The 27,009-nt window shown below is 38.3% G+C and overlaps 1 protein-coding gene across 5 annotated transcripts in view; it reads left to right on the top strand.

Annotated features, from left to right (window-relative positions):
• The window catches only part of LOC136856766 (probable phospholipid-transporting ATPase IIB), a 407,253-nt gene that overhangs the window by 277,629 nt on the left and 102,615 nt on the right, over positions 1 to 27,009 (top strand). For all 5 annotated transcript variants that reach the window (XM_067134860.2, XM_067134861.2, XM_067134862.2 and 2 more), the window contains 2 exons: positions 5,544 to 5,732; positions 21,598 to 21,787. In XM_067134860.2, coding sequence (XP_066990961.2) covers positions 5,544 to 5,732; positions 21,598 to 21,787 — 379 coding nt within the window. The remainder of the gene's footprint in view (positions 1 to 5,543; positions 5,733 to 21,597; positions 21,788 to 27,009) is intronic.

Raw genomic sequence — 27,009 nt, 5'->3', positions numbered from 1 at the left:
TGCAGCAAAAAAAATCCAGTGCTATGTTTTCAGCATCCTGCTATACAGCGTTGAGACATGGTCATTGCAAGCATTTTAAATGTGACCATACTGAAGGATGCTGAAGAAACCTTGAACAGCTAAAATGCCCATTATAGAAGTTTTGCGCAGTATGAACAAAGAACCAGAAATTCTCACTGTCATCGAGAGAAGAAAACTAGAATACTTTGGTCATATGATGCAGAACAGTAAGTACCACATTCTACAAGTAATATTCCAAGGGAAAATTAATGCAAAACATGGTCCAGGGCAAAGTAGGACACTGTGGCTCAGCAACTTGATCCAGTGGTTTGGGGTGACAAAGCTTATTCTGTTCAGAACAGCTATGAACAAACAACAGATCATACCACTGATCACAAACGTTCTGCAAGGACATCGCATGTAAAGAAGGGTAGGAAGAAGAAGAAGATACATCACTAACTCCTGCAATTTGTATGAGAAAAGTGACATCTGTCTGTGTCAGTTGAAATGAGTAAGATCTGAAAAAAATAAAATTTAAAAAAAAAACATAAAAAATAAATAAATACCAGGGACAATTGTACAGATGCTCATAAAGTCAGGACTGAGCTCTGTGACATCGAATATCAAGCATGATGTAAACTACCTCAAAAAGGGTAGAGGTGTTATTCTTTATAAAGACTGTATGTGTGTGTGTGTTGGATTTTTTCTTTCTTTCTTTCTTTCTTTCTTTCTTTCTTCCTTTCTTCCTCTCAACACCTGCCGGAGTTGTTTCTCAGGTCACTGGAGCCTCCAAGGCTCATTTTGGCTTCAAGACTACTCCCCTGCTAATAATTGCATCTGGCATCACAATGGACTCTCTTGCTGCAAATGGAAAGATACTCTCAAAATGACTTGCAATGTTGTTGCCATCCGAACTGTGCCGAGGAGAAATCTGGACTGTGACCACTGTTAACTGACATAATGAGACTGAAACCCTTCCACACGTCCTTGACTTCTGTTTGCTCATTGAAACTCTTTGCAGTGCCCGTTACCACACCATCCTTCACATGCTAGTTGACATGTTACAAAGGATAGGATATACGAGGAAGTTTCTGGAATCGCTATGTAAGGGAGCAGAAAGTGAATCAATATTGTAGCCTTTAAAGCTGAATCGAACACTGGATATATACTAGATCCAACTGTGAAGTTTGAAGTGAGTTCAGAACAGCCACAGGAGGTTGACAGTGAGAAGAAGGCCATTTATGAACCCACAGTGTCCTACTATAAAAGTAAATACAAGCTTGATCATATTGAGGCGATTGGATTAATGGTGGGTGCTCGTAAAACAATCCGAATAATTCAGTCACAGAAGTTACAATCTTGGCGGTTAAGGAATTTGTCACGTTTTTATGACATCCCTTACATACTATATAACCAACGTCTTATTGATCCTAATCACTTATACTATTTTCCTATCCTTTGTTTGTAATTAGAGCCTCCGTGGCTCAGGCGGCAGCGCGGCGGCCTTTCACCACTGGGTTCTGTGGTTCAAATCCCGGTCACTCCATGTGAGATTTGTGCTGGACAAAGCTGAGACGGGACAGGTTTTTCTCCGGGTACTCTGGTTTTTCATGTCATGTTTCACTCCAGCAGCACACTCCAATATCATTTCATGTAATCTTTCATTCATTAATCATTGCCCCAGAGGAGTGTGACAGGCTTCGGCAGCCAGCACAATTCCTATCCTCGCCGCTAGATGGGGGCTTCATTCATTCCATCCCTGACCCAGTCGAATGACTGCAAACAGGCTGTGGATTTGCATTTGCATTTGTTTGTAATTGTCCAACCATATTATTTGTATAAGTTTGCTTTTTCCTTGTTGCAGCCTGATCATTTTTTAGCAAGATAATGAATTAAAGTAAAATACAGTAAAACCTCATTAATTCAAAGTCATAGGGATGCAAATTAATTCAAAGTCATAGGGACGCAAAAATCGGAGTTCGAATTACGTGATGATTTCAAATTAACCTCCAACTCGCAATTCAGAAATGCCACCATTGCCGCATCACAAAATATTCTAAGACTCGTTACTGCATGCAATTAACCTTGATTCATAGTTTAAACTTTTCAATTGCCATGGGAAAACCTATTTAATTTAGATCTATTTGCTTTATGTCCCACTAACTACTTTTACGGTCTTCGGAGATGCCGAGGTGCTGGAATTTAGTCCCGCAGGAGTTCTTTTACGTGCCAGTAAATCTACCGACACGAGGCTGTCGTATTTGAGCACCTTCAAATACCACCGGACTGAGCCAGGATCAAACCTGCCAAGTTGGAGTTAGAAGGCTAGTGCCTTAACCGTCTGAGCCACTCAGCCTGGCAGAAAAAAAAAAAAAACTATTTGCAAAATGTATCCATCCAGCAAGGTGCATTTATGTTATTCAAATAATGCACTTGGATAAAACACTGTTAACGAAAGACAAAAAAAAAAAAAAACACGATTCAAAGACAAGGACAAATAATGCTGAGTCCCTTGTGGAAATGCTTTTTTGCTTGGATTACTGCACTGTTTGCATTTCTAGATGCCTTGTACTTGCACGGAAAGTGCCCAATGCCCTTAAAACTTCGTGGCTTATCTATACCTGCCAATCCTTCTGTTTTACCCGGAAACTTTCCTTTTCTTAACTTGTCTTCCGATTTTCCGATTTATTTTTAATTCTTCCTATTTTGGCTAATATAACCTCCAGTGCGGTCAGTACTTTTTCCTTAGTATAAATTCTTATGTGCTTGTGTAATTTACGCAACCTCATTTTCAAGTGTATGTATTTGATTATTTGGCGAGTGTACTGTGTTTCCCGCTCACAACAGCAGTGTGTGTGCTTTACAGCTGGGAATTCAGGACAGCAATCGTCCTACAAGCGAGAGAGGCTAGTGACTCGGTTAATCGAGAGATGCAAGTAGTAAGGCGCAATTCGTAGCCGATTCCGAAAAAAGAAATTAATGAAAAATTACTGTGCACTTATGTGCAACCTATGTTTGCAAAAAATACAACGAGCTCGTAGCACAGCGGCAAGCACTCTGCTTCGTAAGTGTGGGATCGCTGGATCGAATCCTGCCAAGGGATGATTTTTGTCAAATATTTCACATCTCTCGCAAATTACGGTGTCTTCAATAATTATAAATTATAATTATAAAAAATATTGGGATTGATTTGAAAATTAACATTATTGAAGACACCTTAATTTGTGAGAGATGTGAAATATTTGAAAAAATCGTCTATCGGCAGGATTCGATCAAGCGATTCTACGCTTACGAAGCGGAAATCTTGTCGCTGCACCACAAACTCGTTGTCTTTTTCACAAACATGGTATTCACATAAGCGCACTGCAATTTTTCTTTCTTTCTTTTTTCCTTTCTTAATCTGTTTACCCTCCAGGTTTGGTTTTTTCCTCCGACTCAGCGAGGGACCCACCTCTACCGCCTCAAGGGCAGTGTCTTGGTGCTTAAAAACTTTTGGTCGTGGATAAAACTGGGGAGGAGGACAGTGCCTCGCCCAGGCAGTCTCACCTGCTATGCTGAACAGGGGCCTTGTAAGGGGATGGGAAGATTGGAACGGATTGACAAGGAGGAGGGAAGGAAGCGGTCATAGCCTTAAGTTAGGTACCATCCAGGCATTTGCCTGGAGGAGAAGTGGGAAACCACAGAAAACCACTTCGAGGGTGGCTGAGGTGGGAATTGAACCTCCGCTACTCAGTTGACCTCTCGAGGCTGAGTGGAGCCCATTCCAGCCCTCGTACCACTTTTCAAATTTTGTGGCAGAGCCGGGAATCAAACGTGGGCCTCTGGACGTGGCAGCTAATCACACTAACCACTGCACCACTGAGGCAGACACTGTAATCTTTCATTAATTAATTTCTCGGAAACTGCTGAGAATTGTGGCTTGCTACTTGCACCTGTTATACTCGTGGTCATACCCTTCACGTGTACCAAAGGTGGATCGAATCGGTCACCCATTCGCCATAGCCTCCCCTCATTAGTTTGTTATTGTGGTTTTAGCATGCTGTTAACATCATTTCTGTGCGTAGTTCGTTGGAGTTGTAAGCCACGTGTTTTTTCTTGGGTTCTGTGCTTTTCCTCCTCTCAAAGTCGTGTGTTAATAATGTATAACACATATTGATCTGTTTTGTGTGGGTAGTTTTGTGTATTTCAGTGCATTTGTGTTCATTTTTATTTCATAATACGGGCATCAAATCAAAAGACCTGCATCTGGCGAGCTGAACATTTCCTTGGATGCTCCTGGCACTAAAAGCCATATGCCATTTCATTTCATTTTAATGACTTGATTGTACTTCAGAGAGTTGTGCCGGTGACTGTTTCTTGTATTTTCTCTTTACATTATGGCCACAAAGTATAACAAATGTTTTCTCCAAGTGTTCGGAGGTATCTACAAAATTGAATTTCCGTTCATTTTACAGTCTGATAGAGGACACTGTTATGCATTTTGTTCCATGTTTGTTACATTTTCTTGTAACCATTTTTATGTTTTCTTAGTTGAAAATTTAAATTTAGTGGTCAATTCGCATTGTAACTATAGATATGTATGTCTTTTATCTTGTCTTTTTTTACCGAGACCGTGATGCAATATACGTGATGAAATACCATAATTAAAATATCTTCCTATTTTTTATTTCTGAAAGTTGGCAGGTATGCTTATCAAACTTCCATATGGCGAGGGAAGGAAGTATCTCGCTTCTCTCTGCATTACAACACAGTACAGTGACGTCCACCCTTGTACGATTTCCCGGTTGGCACTTCTCTCCTTTAAAACCATAAGTCTGTTTGGGCTCGACATTAAAATAAAAAGAACAATGCAGTTTCATTGACTTTGACAATATTGACAAGATTGAACCAACATGATTAAAATAATCAATTGACAATATTGTTCGGTGCGTACGAATCGACTACATGAGCCACACTTTTTCGCCAACTATTGGCATCGCCAATGTTTGAGGATTCTGCTTCTCCATACACTGCCTGCTACGTGATATTGTGGCTTTCCTTAAAACGCTGAATGCAAAAGAATTACGGTTTTACTCGAACTTAGCAAATGTGAAGCACACTGTAGACACACCAAAGTGAGTGAAAGTGCAGAAAGCTACCCACCCCTGCACATTCCAGAAGACTTAATCTTTCCTAGCGCGTAGAAATTTTGAGTTCAAATTACCCCCTAAAATACTATATTTTAAAAATGTAAAGTCCTGAATTTCGGTAATGGGACCTACATTGTTCTTCGAATTACAAATTATCAGTATTTCGAATTAAACAATTCAAATAACATGCAAAACCGTACATCACGTTTCTGGGAACAAGAGCTTCTTCAAATTAGGCGAGATTATGAATTAACCGATTTCGAATTATCGAGGTTTTACTGTACCACTCTGGATTTCCTTTTATGATAGTGCTATGTTTAACATTTCTTCTTACACATTTTTCCAATCTTGTGTCTGAAAGTTTATTGTGTACTGTCATATGTGTATATAATATGGTATGTGCCTATGTTTCAGGTATGGATGCTTACTGGAGATAAGTTGGAAACTGCTACCTGTATTGCCAAGAGTTCGCGCTTAGTTTCCCGTACACAGGGGTTGCATGTCTTTAAGTCAGTTGTGACCCGTACTGATGCCCACCTTGAGCTAAACACATTTCGTAAGAAGCAAGATTGTGCTCTGGTCATCAGTGGTGATTCTTTGGAGGTAAGCAAACTGTTGTAAGAAACAAATTCTCAATCCAGCTACTTCATGCTCGTATAGCAACACTCTTGCACTGTAGTAGCATGTGATGGTGATTGTTGGTTAAGAGACAAAACTAAAAGGTTATTAACAGTTGTAAGCAGTAACATACAGTAACAATATCCATTTTGTTTAAAGCTATAAAGTCCCTTATGTAAGAGAATTCTGTCAATATTTCCATTTCTGTTCCAAATTATTTCTTAGATAAACCCTCTAAGAATCTTCTTGCCTTATATACAGTTAATAGCTGTTTGCTTCTATGTACTGTATTTGTTTTATTGAGAAGGAGAGTGATATTCTCATATTGTTACTTTTAGTGATACTTCAGCTCCCTAGTGCTGAATCAGTAGACCTTCGTTATTTTTGAGCTATAGATTGCCAACTTGTGATATAAAAAATTAATCGCTTATTGTGGCATCTGGCAGTGTATTTGCAAAACTTCAAATACTGTTGTTACTCTTACAGTAAAACAAAGAAATATAGGTGAAAACTGAACTTTTGAAATCTATTGCTATGGCTGAGAAAAATCAAGTACAATGAAGGAACACCTTAGTACTCCTGCTCGGAAATGAACGTCACTGACTATACACAGAGAGGGCAGAAAAATTGTAACTAAACTAGCAGATTGCTGTGAGCGGTGGTGGTGATTCATGTTTTAAGAGGAAGTACAACTAGGCAACCCTCTATATAACACTAATCAGAGAGAAAAAATTGAAGGGATCCACACTTCGATAAATGAAGGTATCGACCAAAGAAAGACTAGGGCCATGAAGGGCATGAAAATGAAAGACTCCCCAGCCCTCGTAACCTAATAGCATTAGGGTCATAAAAGAACCAGAGTTGACCAAGGGAATTTGGATAAGCAGAGGTGCCAGCTATTACAGATTGTCGTAGTTATTACGGATTTTATCTCACGATTACAGCGTTACGGTCAAAGGGGTTATTAGACCAGAATGAGTTAGACTCTGAATTAGCTGGAAAATTTATAATGTCCAATAACAGACCAATTATATTGGTATCAAACAGGACATCATTGTGAAAAAAAAATTATATGAAAAAAGGAGAGAAGGAAAATGTCCAATCCTTTCGAGCAGTACTGCTCAACCCTCCTGGTTTCAGTGCTTGAGAGTTGGTAAGGATACTTTTTCGACCGTTACTTCCTTTTGCTACCCTTGAGCGTTATGAAATTCACTGTGAATGATGGTGCTGGTCTCTGCTCTTCTCCACAATAAAACCTTAAGTAATGTTGCATTTGCAGTATTAAGTATCCAAACCAAACCCCATAGCGTTACAGCCCTGAAGGGTCATAGACTATCAAGCGACTGCTGCTCGGCCCGAAGGCCTGCAGATTATGAGGTGACGTGTGGTCAGTATGACTAATCCTCTCGGCAGTTATTCTTGGCTTTCTAGACCGGGAGTATTAAGTATACCTGAAAATAGCATTCAAAACCACACACAACAGCACCAACACTATACACAACACCAAAACAGTCAATAATAATAATAAATACAACCAATCAGGTGTCTACCGCATCAAGTGTAACAACTATGACACAAGCTACATTGGACGTACAGGTAGAAACTTCACCGTCCGTTATAATGAACATGTAAATGCAGTAAAGCACAACCATTTCTCATCAATAGGCCAACATGTAGAAGAATCTAAGCACAACTTCACAGACATCAATAATGACATGATGATATTAAACATAAACTCTAAGGGCCCCCTGCTCAACATAACCGAAGATTTCTATATTACTTTGGATCAATACGTTAACCCCAATCATAACATTAACGACATTACAGAGAAAACCAGTATCATTTTTGACAAAGTCATTCCTGCAATAAAAAACGACTATCTCAAATTAGTAAACACACGTCATAACAAACCGACGAATCACAAACCTAACCCCGCCCCTACCTTCACAATAGCCACTCCTCCATCCCCTCCACCAACATCCATCCACACAGCTCACATGAGCCCCAGACGTACTCGCAGCAGAGCACAACAAATATCCAAACATATCGGTACACAACCTCCACAGCAACAACAGTAAGTACTTTTTTCATTTCACACATACATCCAGGCATTCCTTCATACATACGCTATACTCATATTAGCTTTTCTTTACAGATAATGACCATACAACGTGCATAGACGAGAGAAGTGTCACCACCAACTACTCTGATATTAAAACCTATCTTGCTACTTCAACTTAATTTTCAAATTTTACTGACAAGAGTTCTTATAACATACCAATACAAAGTATATCAACCATAGAACATTCTCGATATTCAACTCAATCAACACAAGAACTACAAGAGGATTGAAGAATGAATGCAACGCAACATGAACTCAAATTTTAATAGACGTTTTTAAAATATACCATGTTTTAATGTGTTTAATGTGCTATATATTTTTAGTGTCTTATGATGTGGCATATATATTTTAATGTGTTTATGTACTCATGTCCATGCTCAATCAATAGGTTTTAGTTTATTCTAACCATCACTACTTTTAATCAGAGCTATTTTAACGCAACATACTGCAATATATTTTACTTCCATTTTTTATCAGACATCCGGATGCTCTTAAGTAACTTCTTTGTAATTTATCCCATGACTGTAAATTTGTGTGCTAGCTGATGATGGCCAAGATAGGTCGAAACCGGTACTAGTGTAGTAGTTCATCCACAATAAATGTATTGATCGGTGGAACATTTTTCTTGTCTATTACATTAAGTATACCTAACAGTAATTCTCCCAAAGGAAGAGTTTTTAGTGTTGGTAGGAAAAATCAGAAAATTCAGGCCTACACGTCTACACTGGAATCGCTCATGGTTCAGATGACAAAAATGTCATCACAGGGGGAAGGATGCTTCAAGAAACCTTACACTGACACTGAAAAGCAGCTGCTGGACGCGATACAAGCTGCAAAGAATGTTTCATCACAGAACTAACAGGTAATGTGTAAGTTGTATCGTGTAGTATGATATACGAGGGAAGATCAAATATAAGCGGGATTTTATTTTTTATTTAAATTCATTTATTGAAAAACACGAGTGCGCCTTTCTTGCGTCCAGGGCGGGTAGCAAAGAAATCCAGACTAGCTCACTCAGGTCTAATTTCCAATCAAAGTTTATCTTCTTCTCGTGGATTCCGAGAAATGCAAAGGGTATATTGACCTACAGATTTTTCATCTATCGCCAATGCCCATGGACGTGTCCACCGCACCAACTATCAGTTACGTCAAAATAATTCCGAAAATTTCTTAAATTACGGATGACTATATGACTACGATGCTTATGCTAAAGTATGGACATAAATGCCAATATCTTTGTTACATCTCTTTATTTAAAATATAGAAAATTAAGGAAAAGAATGAAATATTGTTGAAAAGAATTACAATAGAAGTCCGCTATAGCGAGTACGGCATATAACGAGAACTCCATTATAACGATCACTTTTGTGCATCCCTTCAAAATTCCCATATTAAACTGTGTATTATCCTTCGGTTACAGCGAGAGCCCTTTCACTGACGCATCCGTTATTACGAGCGATTATGCGCGCACAGTTTTTCCGTTGCCGATATTTATGCACCCAGTCATTATACTACATTCGATCGATCATCTTCGACACCATATCATTTCTCGCTCTGTCGGAGTCGATTAGTAATACCCGTCGACTGCTCTTCCGCAAGGAAAATAAAAGAGATTATGTTTTCGTAATAAATGCGTAAATAACGTGTCCGGTAACCGTTGTTAACTCGTTAAAGATAATCGCTTAATTTTAATGCTACATACCGAAATTAAGTAAGAATGAGATAGGCCTACACCGCAAGATATGGCAGAGTGCGTCATTGATTACGAGGTTAGTTTATATTTTCTCGCGTCCGTTAAATTACGGAAAGGCTATTATCATGTAAATTTATGACGAGTAGGTTCTCTACTGGCGTTTGAAGTATGTAATCATCATACATATAGTACAGTTAAGTTAGGATGGGCGACGCTATTTGAATAACAAAATTGAAACGTTTGCCACAAAGTGCGATCGATCATCTTCGGTATGGTATAGTTTCGCGCTAATTGCATTTGCGAGCTCTGTCTTCAACATTCGAAGGCGATATTGGAGTCGATCAGTAATACCCGTCAACTGCTGTTCTCTAAAGAAAATTCGAAATGAAAGAGGATAACATGTTTTCGTAATAAATGAGTAAAACAATGTGGCCGATAGCAGCTGTTAACTGGTTAAAAGTAAAGGCTGAAGTAAACGATCTCTTAATTTTAATGGTATACCGTATACTGAAATTTAGTAAGAATGTGATACACCTCAAGATATGGCAAGGTGCATCACTGATTTCAGAGGATAGTTTATATTGTCTTGCGTCTAGTTAAATTTCGGAAAGCTATTCCCATGTCATTTTTTTTTTTTGCTATTTTCTGTACGTTGCACTGCACAGATAGGTCTTACGGCGACGATGGGATAGGAAAGGCCTAGGAATGGGAAGGAAACAGCCGTGGCCTTAATTAAGGTACAGCTCCAGCATTTGCCTGGTGTGAAAATGGGAAATGGGAAACCACTGCCGACAGTGGGATTTGAACCCACTATCTCCCTGATGCAAGCTCACAGCTGCGCGCTCCTAACCGCACGGCCAACTCGCCCGGTATGTCAATTTTTAACGAGGAGGTTATCATTTCTCCACATGCGTTTCAAATTGGTTTTCATGATAGGTACATAGCCGATACAGTTATTAAATAGGTTAGGTGAAGCCGTTTGAAGAAGAAAACTGAAATGTTTGCCACAGAAGTCTCTGGAGTGATACCGTATTTCTCCGAATCTAAGACGACGTTTTTTTCTCAGAATCTCATGTGAAAAAACAAGGGTCGTTTTGCATTCGCGGCCTGATAGTAATGAACACCACTGCAATTACCGCAGTAACCACGCTGTTTCTTTTCACCCCGCCGCGCGCGCAGACAAAACTCGATGATAATAAACGACCGCCTCTTTATCATACATCGCTAGCCGCGGTGACCGGTTGTACAGTGCCTGTGTGTAACGTCACTGGATCTCGGGAAATAGTGAAGAGAGAATGATATTCTATTATCCTCTACAAAAACGTTTCTTAAATTTGCAGAATGGCATCAAAACATGGGAGCCTTCGAATTCTTAGAAAGGCCACGGCTACTCAGTTCCAGAGTTATATCACGTCTGCTGTACCTGGCGCTTAGTAAAATTAAGTTTTATAGACAGCAGGAATATTTTCGTGATGGATCGTCGTATTGTAAAGATACGTGGAACAGGTATTGCCGGCAAATTTTCAACGGGTTCTCGTCGATGTGATGATGCCAATTTTAAGTTAATGGCTATTAAACACTCGGAAATGTATAATAATTGTGCAGCCACAAGAAAATACGCCATATGCCTAACTAAAGCCAATATCCGGCGTTACCGTGAAGACAAAGATAGCTTAAAAATGTGTACTGCACAAAAAATGCATTCAGTGGCCCACAACAAGGACGCTTTAAAGAAGCCGAAGATGAAATTGTGAGGTATGTGCACAAAAATGCAAGGGCAGAATTGTCATACCGCGGCGCAATAAACTCGTACGTTGATTTTCAAAGTCCGCAATTAAACCTATACATTGCTAGCCGCTGAAGTTGGCCGAATCCGGCAAGCAAGACGTGCGTGGAGCGGCAGCCAGTTATATCTGACGCTGAGTGAAAGTAACAGTTTTATAGTAAGCAAGAATATTTTCCTGGTGGATCAGTGTAGTGACGCGTGGAATGTGTATTTGCCGGCAAATTTTCAGCGAGATCCCTTCGATCTTATGATGCCAATTTTAAGTTAATGGTTATTAAACCCGCTGAAATAAAGCATAATTTTACAGCCGCAAAAAATACGGCCTAACTAAAACCAGTGTTCAACGTCTACAAATAGCCTAAAAATGCGTACTCTATAAGAAAGACATTCATATGATTTTACAATGCACTTTTAAGCCTCATTAAAAATATTTGAAGGAAAATGTGGGGGTCGTTTTGGATTCGGGGAAATACAGTAATATTTCTTTTCCGAATGAAATTAAACACACGCTTTCACGTAGTATCGGATTTCGAAAAACAACAAACAAGTAACCCGTATTGTGGATATTATCCGCGAAAACGCAAGTTTTTAACAAACTTATTGCCATTTCATACTGATTTTAATGTGATTGGGGGTTTTCCCGAATTTTACGGATGTAACGACAATCCGCTATAGCGAGTAAATTTTTCGCCGTTGTGAATTCTCGCTATAACGGACTTCTACTGTATTATCTTCATTGAAAATTCATATTAATTAACTTCCATCTTTGAGTAAGTTGATATAAAAATAATTATGTACAATAGAAAATTGGAATAATTCTGTAAGGCTCAACTCATGGAAATGAAATCACATCAATATCTTTGTATCATTAGTTATCTGTGTGAAAGAAAATGTCCCTAACTTCAGTTAAAGTTTCTCAAAATATTACAAATCTTCTTGAGAAATAATACATTTCAGCATCAACTATTTTCTTCTTGTAATTATATCTTCTTTTAGTTATTTGGTTATTTAGGATGAGGATAAAATTTATTATTCAGGTATTCTGCTTCACGGATATATATCAGGAAAAAGATAAGTATTAAGTTGACCACATTATGCGCTCTTTTCTATATTAATATCTACTATCACTTATCAGCTCAAATTTATATCATTCATCTCATAAATCTTACAAATTAGTTTAATTATAAAAAATGGGTCTGATGAAATGTATAGTCAGGTAATTAATTAAATTCCAACAACACCTCGCATACTGTTATTTATTAAAATAGGTATAGAGTATTATTTGTGAAGACTCTATCAATCATTACCTTCTGGAATTATATATGAAAAACTTATCATACTTGTGCATAGAATTAAATAAGTGCCATGTACTTGTTCAGCAAATATTCAACTTATAGTAAAGATATGGGCTAATTTCTGATCAATATCCTAGTCAACTTTCCCTACAGTGAATTATGTCGATGATTTACTAGTGCCTTAACTCCTTATAAACTTCATAATATGTTTTCATACATGTTGGAAATGGAATATCTATTAACTATCACACATCTTGGTATCAAGTACATTACTAACCCTGGATTGCATCAACCTTCTTATTATCTTCATATCAAATTATTTCCATCCTTATTGACAAAACAATACATATCACATTCATTATTGTTCATCATCATCTTCATCATCATCATCATCAATTTTCCACTCCAGTTGCCCGGGTGTGGTTTACGAACTCTCTCCATTTCTGTCTGTTCATGTACCACTCTTCTCTCAGGACGACATCCCAGCTGACTCCTCTTGTTCCTATGTCCTCTTTCACTTGGTCCAGCCATCTCTTCCTAGGTCTTCCTACCGGTCGTTTTCCGGCCACGACTGTGTGTACCATTGTTTTGCTGTCCTTCCATCGTCCATTCGTTTGACATGGCCAAACCATTTCAAACGGGGCCTTGTCACTTTTTCATTCAGGGATGGGTACACACCAGCTTCTTCCCTTATTCTTTCATTCCTTACCCTGTCCCTTTTTGTCTTCTGTACCATAGTTCGTAGGAACTTCATTTCTGCGGCTTGTAGTTTGCTATCCACTTGTTGGGTTGTTCAGGTTTCTAGGCCATATGTTATTATGGGGGTGAAGTATGATTGAAATAGAATCTGCTTTGATCTTAAGGGAACTTGTTCGTTCCAGAGGAGGTTCCGAACTTGATGGTAAAACTGAGCTGATTTTTTAATCCGGTTGTTAATCTCATGCTGTATTCTGTTATCACTTGAAATGATGCACGCAAGATATTTATATTGGTCTGCTGTTTCCAGTTGTGTACTTTCCAGCATTATTTTTCCTTTCTTCTTCTGCCTGTTGACAGGCATAGTAACAGTTTTCGATTTATTTATTGTTAATCCGTGTGCTTTCAAATGTTCATTCCAGGTGTTCAGCCTCTCTTGGACTTCCTTCTCTGTATTTCCCCAAATTACTACATCATCTGCAAATGCAAATGCATTGATGTCCATATTGTTCTTCCGCTTAATTTCTTTCATGACTTCATCCATGACAGTGATAAAAAGTAAGGGTGAAAGGGTACTGCCTTGTTGCACTCCTTTAGTGGTTTGGAACCAATCAGAATTACCGTTTCCTATCTGTATGCAACTGCAGCAGTCTTCGTAAAGCATTTTAACTTTCTGGATAAGCCCTTTGGATACATTTTTCTTTCTTTGGAACACTATCAAATGCTTTTTCGAGATCCGAAAACACTAATGCTTTTCTAACAGTATTCTAAGTACAAATATGAGATCGGTAGTTGATCGGTGTTCTCTGAATCCATATTGTTCTTCCTGTAGTTGTGGTTCTATTATTTTCCTTAGCCGTTTTTTCAAGTATTTTATTCTTCTTCATATTTATTCAATATTCATATATATCACTTTCTTCACATCTCAACATCATATTTCTTCTTTCACTTGCATATATCCTTCATGTATATCTTAACACACGAGAGGTCGCACCCGCTGCAATTTGCCGCACTTTTTAAATATTTGTTAATAATTTCGTTGCTAGCAGCTGTAGGGTTTAGGGTGTTCGTTTCATCCCTCCCCTCCCTCTGCCCCGCCTGACGTTGATTATCGTCAGTGTATTGCCTGCTGTGTTCCAGAGTAGTTTAAGGTTTCTTTCACTCTCGCATCTGTCGCGGCAAATTGCCTTCGAGCAAAGTTCATGAAGTTTATGGTGGCTTTCAGTGAAGTTTGGTGCTGTAGTTTTATTTTGAATTGTGACCAAATCATTCATTGAAATGTACAAATGCAAACGTTGAAACAATTTGCTCACATGCGACCTCTCGTGTTCTTTAAAAACTCATGTAATTTTACCAGATTTTGCAGAAAAAATTCATTTTGTGTTAGTACTAGTTGAAAGGCAGTTAAACAGGGTACATATTTATATTTTTATCAGAGCATTCACTGCAAAAGAAAATAGCAGCTCATTAGAAAATGAATATTAAGCGTGAGCAATTTGCTTTCGCACGACCCCTTGCGTTCTAAAACGGGTGATATAGATGTTGATTCCCATAGGAAATCTGAAATTTTTGTTCCGAATGAGTAAATTTATAATACCAGTATAAATGGTCCGTTATTGGACATTATAAATTTTCCAGCCAACGCATTCCTGCTCGCCAAACACTGGCAAGCAGGAATGAGTTAGCTGGAAAATTTATGATGTCCAATAACGGACCATTTATATTGGTATTCTAAAACAGATGCAACCTCTCGTGTGTTAACTTGACGTACAGAATTCTCTAACCATCATTTATCCACTTGATTAATCCATTTCTTCTCAATCAATCTCTGTTTCACTTCATATTACTCTCATATCCTCATATAATCCAATTCTGAACTTATACGGCACTGTATGATCTCCATATTACAAGATATTAACCCTTACTCATTTATAATCTTAACTATAATATTGTTATAGATCTAATAATTTATATATATTAACCTCACCATTTGATTAAATGTCTCTGCGATAGCACTTACAGTAAATGTTATTCACTTCACACATACCTAGCCAAGGATAGGTTATGTTATACAGATGGCTACCTATTATCCCTGCATTTCGACACAAATATATAACTAATTCACGAGAAACCTGACATATCTGAGCTAATTTGAAGATATCTAATGTTAAAAACTTCATATTTGGTTCGCATTGAAAGGAGATTAACACACAACAGAAGAGAGTATACCTTATATCAATACAGATCAATAATCAATACAAATAATTTGTATTGATATAAGGTGGATCATTTATACTCTCTTCTGTTGTGTGTTAATTTGAAGATCGCTATGCCTCGCCATTTATTCATCAACAAGTTAAAGATATTATTGAAATCTGGAAGATTTATTTAACTTACTGCACTAATAAAGAAGACTTATCTTTTCCATACGCTCCACCGGGATTGCATTAGATGCTCCAGGACATCTGTAGTTCAGGCACGGCAGTTACATCCTCTCGCTGGTCATTAGGATGATCTGGGATAGGTAAGATTCCTTTGCCGTCATCTCAGCTCAGTCTCTTCTGGACATCGGACCATCATCTTCTTAGAACATCTTGAAAGCCATGTCTTGTGCAAATGCAACAGAAATAAATATAGATGAAGTCAATTGCGTCATGACACGGATTCTATAGCCTTCTAACATGGTAACTTCAATATCAAGTCCGTCGTTTTAACTTTAATTCTAATAACGCTTGTAGACTACCAAATTGTTTGCCTTTTTTTTCTTCAGATATTTGTGTTATAATTGCTATTTTTATATGTTAATTTAGTTATTTCCCTATCCTAAAGATTTCCTTCTTGGTAATTGTATAAATGGTTATCCCTTGCCGATTTGAAGATGCAATATAAGCCTTTCTTGCTGTATTTCTTAACTCGCCGCTTTATTTATGGTTTTATATTTCTGCATTCTTCAATTAATATATATGTCGCAAATCTTTCTTAAATCCCTTGAGTTTCTTTCCAAGTCTTAACTTGTACCTTGCGATATGTATCTCTAGCTCAATGCGATTGTTGCTCAGGTTTCCTCTTTCAGTTTGCAGTTTTTCAATAGCAGTGTTTTAACAATTCTAAATTTTTGCTTGTCTTAGTAACTGCTGCCTTGATCTGTTCTACCTCGATCACACCATATATTGTATTTTATTGACATAGATGACCGAGTTTATGCATCACATTTACTTATGTCATGGCATTTCCGTCCATTTTAGTTCCAATAAACTATCAATCTCGGACAGTGAAATGGCACACAAGGCAATTACAGTTTATTTTTCCACATAGTTTCGTGCTTTGAAAATGCATTTGTCCCAGTGTGTGGGCAGCTTTTTGATGCCCTCATCATAAAGGAACAGGGTCATGTCACCAGCCAGTTGCGCTAGAAGTCTTCCACACTCTCGTCATCTTCAAATCGTTGCCCTCCTATAGCTTTTTTAAGCGGTCCGAACAAATGGAAATCACAGGGCGATAAGTCCAGGCTGTTAGGAGGATGATCAAGTGTAGTCCAGTGCATTTCTTGTAGCTTGGAGACAGTTAGAGCTGCAGTATGGGGCTGCGCATTGTCGTGGAGCAGGATGACCTGTCAAATCGGTTGGTCTTGTCTTTTGCAGCGATATGCAACCCTCGCCTCGTTCAGCAGCTCACAGTAGTAAGCAGCATCGATTGTGCTTCACTCGTGCAAAAATTCAATCAGCAAAATGTCTCGCAATCGAAAAAAAGCAGTTGCGAGTACTTTGCCAGCTGACAGTCGAGTCTTGGCTTTCACTGGTGCTGCTTCCTCTTTCCTCCGCCACTCCTTACTGGCTTGTTTGGATTCGGAAGTGTAGTGGTGGACCCATGTTTCATCGCAGGTGATGACCCAAGTCAAAAATGCATCACCTTCTTCTGCAAATTTTGCTGTCGGCCTCTGACAGACCTCCAAACATCTCAACTTCTGATTTTCAATCAAAAGGCGAAGGACCCATCTGGAACACACTTTACGGAACTATAGGTCGTTTGTGATGATTCCTTGACAGCTCCCGTAACTGATTCCGACTTGTTCTGCAATTTCTGATACTCTCGCCCGTCGATAGTCGTCAATAATGTCTTTAACCGCACGAATGTTTTAGTCTGTAATACTGGTGAAAGGACGACAGTCCAACTCGTTCGTTGAATGGTCAGCATACTGGCCTTCGATTCAAAGGGTCCCGGGTTCGATTACCGGCCGAGTCGAAAATTTTAATTTCTTCTGATTAATTCTTCTGGCTCGGGGACTGGGTGTACGTGTCCGTTCTAACACTCTTCTCATCATATTCAAACAACATAACACACTACCAACCACCACAAAAACACGCAATAGTGATTACATCCCTCCATATAGGGTTGGCGTCAGGAAGGGCATCTGACCATAAAACAGGGCCAAATCCACATGTGCGACGCTGTTCGCACCTCAAACCCACAGGTGTGGGGAAAAAGCAGTAGCAAAAGAAGAAGCTGGTCCGAGGACGGCAATCGTCTTGCTGATTTTCCACACTTTCTCATCCTTCTGTGCACTTTTTATGCCTGGCAAACACGCGTCCTTGACAATATGTGGTCTTCGAACTGGCACATTTCCGCCGCTGTAACTCCTTCACGAGCAAGAAATTTTATAATTATGCGCTGTGCAGTGGAGGGGTGCACCTGTTGCTCGGACATTGTGAGTGTTACTGACGAAACGGCGGGAAATATCTAACAGCACGCCCTCCCCACTCCTAACAGTCCCGCCTAAGCATAGCAGAAGCGCGGGTCAGTCCTACCAACTGTTGATGTTCAGAAACAAAAATCCTATTTGATCGAACTTCGTACTTTAGAATAGACTGCTGTCAGGAAGTGAAAAGGTAGTGTCAGTATGGGGAAGGGAGGAGTATGCTTTGGATTTGACTTTTTTTTTTTAAAGGCTGAGGGGCGTGGGAGGGGAGGGGGAGATTACTGATAACCCATTTCACAGCTTTGCACCTCTGGATAGGATAGATGAAAGTAAGGAGCCTGCCACAAGCAAGTGGAAACAACGCCAGAACTAAGCTGAGGGCCCCATGGTCACCAACCCATGCTCCTAAGAGCCCCTGGGGCCCCTTTTAGTCACCTCATATGACAGGTAAGGAGATTGCTGTGATAAAAACAATATAAAAAGCTGCCACATATATGGGAAAATCTGTTTCCATGATTAAGAGGATTAAAGCATTTTCTGCCTCTCTCCCTGGTGAATCTCCAGGCACCCCTGCTAAAAAGAGGTAGACCAGTCTAACTACTGTATATTATTATTATTATTACTATTATTATTATTATTATTATTATTATTATTATTATTATTATTATTATTATTATTATGGATAATATATAAAATAAAGGTTTTAAAAATTCATATCGATCGTACTATTGATTCAATTCCTATTTCTGTTCCATTCAGTTGGTAGTACTGCTGGAAATGTTGATGCTCCCTCTTTGCCCCTCAACTCCGTAAAAAGAAGTGTCACTAAACGTTTTGCGGATAGTAGGTTCATCTTCAAGTCATTACGGACAATTAGTGATGAAGTAGTGCAAAATTTGTTGGAAGATGAAACTGATGGATGTGACTTCGAAGATATTGGGAATGAACCAACAGATTCAAAGTCTGATTCGGAATGTTTATCAGCAGTTTCTTTGATTCAAACACCGGCAAGTGAAAGTGATGACAAGCCTCCCATGAAGCAACCTATCGTAATAACAAGGTCTAAGTTCACGCCTCCAATTGATTGGTCACCTATACATTTTCCCAAATATTTTGAAGATTATACCTCTTAGAATGATGAAACTTTTGCTAGTTCATTGTAGATACATTATTGATAATTTGTAGCCTATATCTTAGTTTATTTGTGACATGTTCGAATGTTGGGTACATATGATCAAAAGTTTTTTATTATTATTATTATTTTAAATGTAGGAATTACACTTTTTGAACAGTATATTTTTAGTCAAAACATTTATGCAATTTTGTGTCAACACGACAATCCTTGATGTATTATCTTTACTTAGATATATAAAACTTGGTAGATTTATTTCATACATTGCGGATATTTTGTGTTTTATTTAGACATGTAAAAGCTGCCAAATATGGCTGCCACTACAAAATTTAACATTGCCAGTTCTAGGGTTAACCCTCGTTGCTACCTTCCTACACTTTTGGCCAACATAAACCGATCCACAGGAGCAAGGAATCATACATATTCTTCACAGTTTAAACCAGTAGGGACTTTAACGGATCGTAAGCATTTCCTATGATGATATTAGGCTTAAAAATGGTCTTGATATTGTGCCTACCGAGCTCGATAGCTGCAGTCATTTAAGTACGGCCAGTATCCAGTAATCAGGAGATAGTGGGTTCGAACCCCACTGTTGGCAGCCCTGAAGATGGTTTTCCGTGGTTTCCCATTTTCACACCAGGCAAATGCTGGGGCTGCAGCTTAATTAAGGCCATGACCGCTTCCTTCCCATTCCCAGGTCTTTCCTGTGCCATCGTCGCCATAAGACATATCTGTGTCGGTGCGACGTAGAGCAAGGGGAAAAAAAAGATATTGTACCTTCTGAGAATGTTGCCAATCCTATCTGTGACAAATTGTACATATGGCAAGAAGGCCAGACTCAAAGGACGAGAATCATTTGGCAATCTGTCTTTTGGCTTAGGATGTAGCACTTCGTCAATCTCTCTCCTTGAGTAGCCATTGCTCAGGAATGTTCAGGTTAAGAATTCAAGTTCACCATTTAATTTATCCTCCTCACAAACCTCCCTTGTTTAGCTGATAAGGGTTTTAAGCGCAGCACGCTTTTGGCAAGGATGGTGATGGGAGGACCATGAAGATATTTGTTAGTATGGGTGGGTCGCGTTCTTTCGCCACCTTTTGTCTTCTCGTGCTTATCATTTACCATCCAGCTTCTATAGAACCTCCTAACATGCATGATCTTTGAATGGCTTATTTATGGAGATGTTTAACAGCTGTAAAATTGATGTAAGGCTCCCTGGGATGATGGCTGGGCAGGTCTGCATCATGTTCATCTGCTTTCTCACAGTGTCTACTAATTGGCTGCGGAAGCTGTCTGACACCAGCATAGACTACTTGTTCAACAGAGCTCCTGGTTGACATTTCTACACTGTCTTCAGTCAGCCCTTCATTAAATTGGCCTCCATTTCATCTTTTTCTTGTGCTCATTCAAGTATGCCCCTAGGAAAATCTTCTGTCAGCAGCGTTTTCCTTTTAACTATGCAATATGGCGGAAGCTTTCTGCCATCAGCGGTCACTGCTATCATTACAGTGCAACATAATGTTCATTTCCAGTAGTTTCAATTAGAACTACGAGCTACATTGATTGTGGTATTTGTTGGCATATCGAAGAACAGTAGCATCTGATCAGCGTTGCCAATTTGATATGAGACAAACTGTTGCTGTTTTCGAAGTCTTGGGACAAAGTGATGAAATTTGATCAATTTGATGGTATATTCTGATGGAAGCCTCTGGCACAATGATGTCCCTCTCTGCAAACTTAGTCCATTTTGGCACGAAAAATGTTTTCTGACCAACCTCTACCTGCTTTAAAATCCTTTCCCACAATACCAAGACTTTGTGCAATTTCACATGCACCATTTTGTGATTTACACCATTGCCATTGTCTCTTGCTTCTCTAACCCACTCCAGAACTTTATAACCACATCTTCATATTTCGCTTTCTTTGGACCATGAAAATATTTAGATGTTTTCTTTGCTCCCAATAATTTGTGTCTCTGGATATGCCAATAACGAATCATACATTGCTGCATTTAGTGTATTTATGACTCACCGCTCTCACTCTATTTTATGTAGCATGTTTTAAGACATTCAACTTGAAGAATGTAGTAAAACTTTTTCTCTTGCTCATTTTCACTCCTGCCTGAGTACTAATGCTTTCTAGTTACACACTACGTGCAGCCATGTGGAACATGGAGCCCAGAAGCTGGAGGGCATTAAGAAATCTATGGTAGAGGAAGTGAGTGGCCAAGGTCAGTGCACAGGTGGTGCAGAAGTGTGGGTTTTGATAGTGAAATGATGCACATGCTGCCTGGTCACTTAGAAGATTTTTTGCATTATTTTTTTTCCAATTAGTTTTTTTCTGCAAGAATAGTCTTAAAATTAACAGGGGGGTGTTATAGGCAAGTAAGTATGGTATCTCAACAGAGACCATATTTTAATATCTGCTTTCAGGTTTGTTTACAGTATTATCAGCATGAGTTCCTAGAGCTGGCATGTAGTTGCCCTGCTGTAGTCTGTTGTCGGTGTTCTCCAACGCAGAAAGCTGAGGTGGTGCGGCTTATCCAGAGACACACAGGCAAGAGGACAGCAGCTGTTGGAGATGGAGGCAATGATGTCAGCATGATACAGGCAGCCGATGCAGGTACTGTTATTGCTGTACATTGTTAAACTGAGGTAAAACACAGCATGTGTACTCTTTGGAAAAGTTCACCTCCTCTAAAGTAAAACACATTTTGTATAGGTGTAGACTTTCATGATTGATATCTAAAAGAGAATTTATCCTGTGAATGATGAAACCCTGATTGTATTTTTAGGAGTATGTTTATGCTATAATAGAGTAGGCGTTTTCAAGACAGACTGCCGAGATTTATTTATTTAATTGTGTGCAGATTACAATTATTGAACAAGTTCACAAGTCTAAGGCACCCAACAACATCTGTGAAAAGAAACATGTCTCTACCGGGCGAGTTGGCCGTGCGCATAGAGGCGCGCGGCTGTGAGCTTGCATCCGGGAGATAGTAGGTTCGAATCCCACTATCGGCAGCCCTGAAGATGGTTTTCCGTGGTTTCCCATTTTCACACCAGGCAAATGCTGGGGCTGTACCTTAATTAAGGCCACGGCCGCTTCCTTCCAACTCCTAGGCCTTTCCCATCCCATCGTCGCCATAAGACCTATCTGTGTCGGTGCGATGTAAAGCCCCTAGCAAAAAAAAAAAAAAAAAAAAAAACATGTCTCTGTGACTTCCAGAGGGCAGCGTTAGAAATGAATGAATTACAAATTGCGTGGATTGACCTCTTATCAATATATAAGTGTTTTACTGCAGAGCTTCATGTGAATTTGAACTTGCTGTTGGTATTAACGAGTTAATGAGCTACCCAAAAAGGAGAGGAAAAATGTGGAGGAATGAAAAAGATTGCACTCGTCTTCATTAGCAAAAGAAACATGTGGAAGAAGGTAGGTTGAAGTTAGGCACAACCTCATGAAAAATATAACATACCGAAATGAAGGTGTCAAAATATTATCGTAAGAAGATTGCAGGAGTGTGGAGCGGCTGAAAAACTGATTCCATTTGCAAAAATATACGGCAAACGTTTTTGAAGGAAATGTTAAGAGAATTTCAAAGGCAACACGAAAGTTGTTTGCTGCATATTAGTTAATTGATTAAAAAATTAAAATAAGACATTCCAATTGTTACCACAGACCTTGGACAAGTTCTTTTAGGAGAAGGCAGAATTTTGAAAATTTGGAAGCAGTACTCTTCAATCCTCTGGGAGAGAAAAGTCAAAACATCATCATTGTAGAGTTGACACAGCTCAGAAGATGGAACAAAATATCCCACAATTTGGAGAGTTAACATAAGGCCTACAATTGAATAGCCAGTCAGTCACACACAGCCTTCCTTCTCACTCTTCCGTCTTTGTCAGTATGCTTATCGCTACCCGTCCGGCAGAGCTGATCACGTGAACTGGGAGTGTTTCCCTGTCCAGGCAGGCAAGTGATCACGGTATTAGGTATTATCCATCTGTTGTATTGTCGACAAGTACCAGTATTCTCTCTTCACGTTTCATTGTTGTTTCTTAGGTAAGTTTTCTTGTGTAGGTCGATCCTTAAGTTATGGAGGAACATGGGAGTTATACGGCTGGGTTTAAACTCAAAATGATAATATATGCTGAAGAACATAACAGAGCTCCCGATTGAGAATTCAGTGTGACTGAGTTTAATGTTCGCTACTGGCATAAATAGAAAGCTGCGCTAGAAACCACCAACTGAACATGTAAGGCATTCAGAGGGCCAAAAACTGGTAAGTTTCCTGAACTGGAAGACAGATTGCTTCATTACGTTACAGAGTTTCAAAATGACGGCTTTAGTATCTCACACGTGATGATGCATTTCAAAGCTCATGAACTAGCGATTAAAGGAAGATCAACTGTTCACATCTGAAAGTGAGCCAGGGTTGGATCGGTAAATTCTTCATGACATGAAAGGGATTGTGTCCCCGAAGACACACATCTCTCTGTCAAAGAATGCCAAGCGATTTCAGCGACAAAATCATAGATATTCATCGCCATGTGATAGCAGTTACAAGATATTAGAGTCATTCCGTACTGATGGTTTTCACTTTACAAAGGTAAAATTAAGTACAGTAATCTCTAATGATGGAATTATATGTATTGAATTAGGAGGATACACTTAATTTTACCTTTGTAAAATATGATAGCAATGCCGAAGAAAAACATTGACCTCTTATGTCAAATTGGCAATGCAAATTAAACTCCGATAAACTTCGACATGCCATGCAACACCACCATCAATAAGAAAGGAGAATCTGGTATGCTTGTAAGTACAACTAGGTGTGAAAAATAGCGTTGCAGGTGGAAGAAAATTGCCACCGTACGTTATTTTCAAAAGAGAAACTGTGCTTAAAGCGAAGATTCCCTAAAGACATTCATGTATAGGTTCAATAAAAAGGAAAATGGATACAGCTCTTGTCCAGGACTGGGTCCGTACCGTGTGATTTTCTCATGGTTGAGTCATACATTAAACCTTATTTATAATCATTTTGTTCATTGAAAATGTTTTAAACAATAAATTTTTGTCACTACTTAGAAAGTAATAGAGTAAAATTGATAATTAAACTGTATCATTAATAGAATAGACGTTAATGACATAATATTGATGTCCAAATCATATTAAATATTCCAATTAAATTGAAAGATTTGTCTAATTCTCGTTTGTTTCTTGATTTTTCAAATACTGTTAGTGTATTTATCGGAGTTTCAAACAAATTTAGTGAAAATTGAACGATTAAACTTGCTGTATTTTTTCTGTTGTGTTTTGAGAACTACATCAGTATTAAGGGATGGGCCATTGGAGGTTTATACTCTGTTGTGTGCATTATACTCGTAGTCGTCACAATCTTCAACTGATTTAAGTCGGCCTATATTTACTGGTCAGATTGTTGATAAGCGTACTTTAAAGGGGCACCAATGTCACATAGATGTGATGTGTTGTATACTGCAACGCTATGGATGATTGTGTCCGTAACAAAAGATTATTATGATTGTAATAGTTTGTAAATGTTGTTATGAGTACATTGAAACTGGAATATCACTTACCCCTTTGTTTCACACTCTTTTGTTTAGTTGTGCTTGTTGCAGTACTGAGTCTGTTTGTCGTTGTGTTTGTACTTCTTGTGTTATAAGAATGAGGCTGGTGTGATGGAGGGCGAATAGGTGGAGAAGGGGGCTATGGACAGATCACTGGGCATTGGCGTAACATGAGGAAGGTAAGTAGGGGGCGTAGGGGAGGGAATTGTGGGCCGGGTATTGGATACTAGCTTAGCTTGGGGGGGGGGGGGGAGAAAGGGCTGTGGGCGGAGTTTTGGGCATTGGCGTGATGTGAGGAGGGCAAGTAGAGGGCGTAGGGGAAGAAATTTTGTTGGGAGTTGTATTTGTTAACGTATTGGATGGTTTACGATTGAAATTTTTAAATTTATTTTACTGTTATCTGATTTAAAAGCTTGTAGCAATTTTGTCAATTGTTCTATTAAGGGGCTTTTTATTTTGATTGCATCGTTTAGGGTTTTTTTTCCCCTATTGAAACGTTGATCTAAATAAATATAAATATTTTCGTAGTCAGTCATTAATTTTCCTTTCTCAGTTCTTTTTATTACCGTGAGGTCCTTATCTATTGTGTTAAATTGATAGCGGTTCCTTTCATATGGTTAGCCATTGTGGAATGCGTTATAGTGTTCCATATATCTTGTAATGAAACTGCGCCCAGTCTGGCCAACATATGAGAAATTGCACTATGTGCATGTTAATCTATATATTCTAAATCACTGATATTCATCTTTATTTACATTAACAGTATTATGATTAAAAAGATGTTTCTCTTAGTGTTATTTGTCCTAAATGCTATACGTAGATGTTGTTTTTTCAAGGAATTTGTAATTTGGTAAATCGCAGGATTATTATAGGTGAAAGTAGCATATTTTCATTTTTTAGTCTTCTCTGGAGTAAGATTAGTGGCCAGTTTAAGTTTTACTTTGTTAATGACTCGATTGATTGTATCTGTTTTGTAACCATTAATTAGTTCCAGTTCTTTTATAAATCTAAGCTCTTTCTTTAACTGTGATAAAGGTATCTTAAAGAAGCTCTGCATACTAGGCTGAAAAAAAAAGAAGCTTGTTTGTATGATTTTGGATGAAGGGAATGATTTTTTATTGTAATTGGGGTGTGTGTGTCCATTTTCTATATATCTGAAAGTCAAATCCAAAATCATTACGTGTTACGTTTATATCTAGGAAATTTAATGAACTATTGTTTTCATCCTCTTTGGTGAATTTTATGCAACTATCTACTTTGTTTAAAAATTCTAGAATTTTTGTACTATTATTTTTTCGGTGGTCTATTATCATAAACGTGTCATCTACATACCTCAACCAAAAGCATAGTCCTTCTATTTTTGGTTTAATTTTAGATTCTTCCAAGTTATCCATGTAGATATCGGCTAATATCCCTGAGCTGGTGTCCCCCATAGCCAAGCTTAATTGGTGATAGATCTTTGTTATTGAAGGAGAGTTGTTGTTCAATACAAATTTAAATAATTTAATAAACTCGTCTATTTCTAAATTACTTAGATTGCTATGTTTGGATAAATTGGACTCAGTTATTTTGCCTGTTTCGTTAGTAGGTATGTTAGAGTACATGTTAGTGATATCAAAGGGAATAATTTTCTGATGAGGTTGCAGGTTGTACTTTTTAAATTTTTCACGTAATTCTATTGAGTTTTTGACAGAAGAAGTATTATTGAATTTGTAATGTTTTTATTTTTTATTTTAGAAACTGGTGTATTAATTTTGACGTGTTATATGTGGGGCTATTCGTGCTATTTATGACTGGTCCAATGGGTATGTTGTTTTTCTGTATTTTAGGTATACCTTTGGTATTTTCGAGTTCATGTCTACCAGTGTCTGTTGTTCTTGTTCTTTGAATAAAAAATTAGTATTTTTAAGGATAGATGTTAAATTTCTTTAGATTCTGGGGATTGGGTCTTTGTTCACAACGGTATAGGAATTGTCCGAGAAAAATTCTTCAGTTTTCTTAATGTAGTCGTTTTAATCACAAGAACTTTTGCTTTTATCTGCGTTAGTGACAATTACATTATTAACTTTTATTTTGGTTTTTAAATCCTTTATTTGCTTTGATAGGGTCTGATTAGAATCTGTTTTCATTTCTTTTATTAAATTTGGGAGTTTCTTTTTATTTCAAATTTAACGTTGTTCTATGTTTCTATCGGCAGTTTCCCTACATTAAATTCCGTTTCTGCTATTGTATTTGTTAAGACTTCTATTTTGTACG

The sequence above is a fragment of the Anabrus simplex genome, chromosome 1 (assembly GCF_040414725.1).
Source record: "Anabrus simplex isolate iqAnaSimp1 chromosome 1, ASM4041472v1, whole genome shotgun sequence".
Taxonomy (NCBI): Eukaryota; Metazoa; Arthropoda; class Insecta; order Orthoptera; family Tettigoniidae; genus Anabrus; species Anabrus simplex.
The sequence above is the reverse complement of the archived record's forward strand: the minus strand, read 5'-3'. Positions and strand labels throughout refer to the sequence as shown.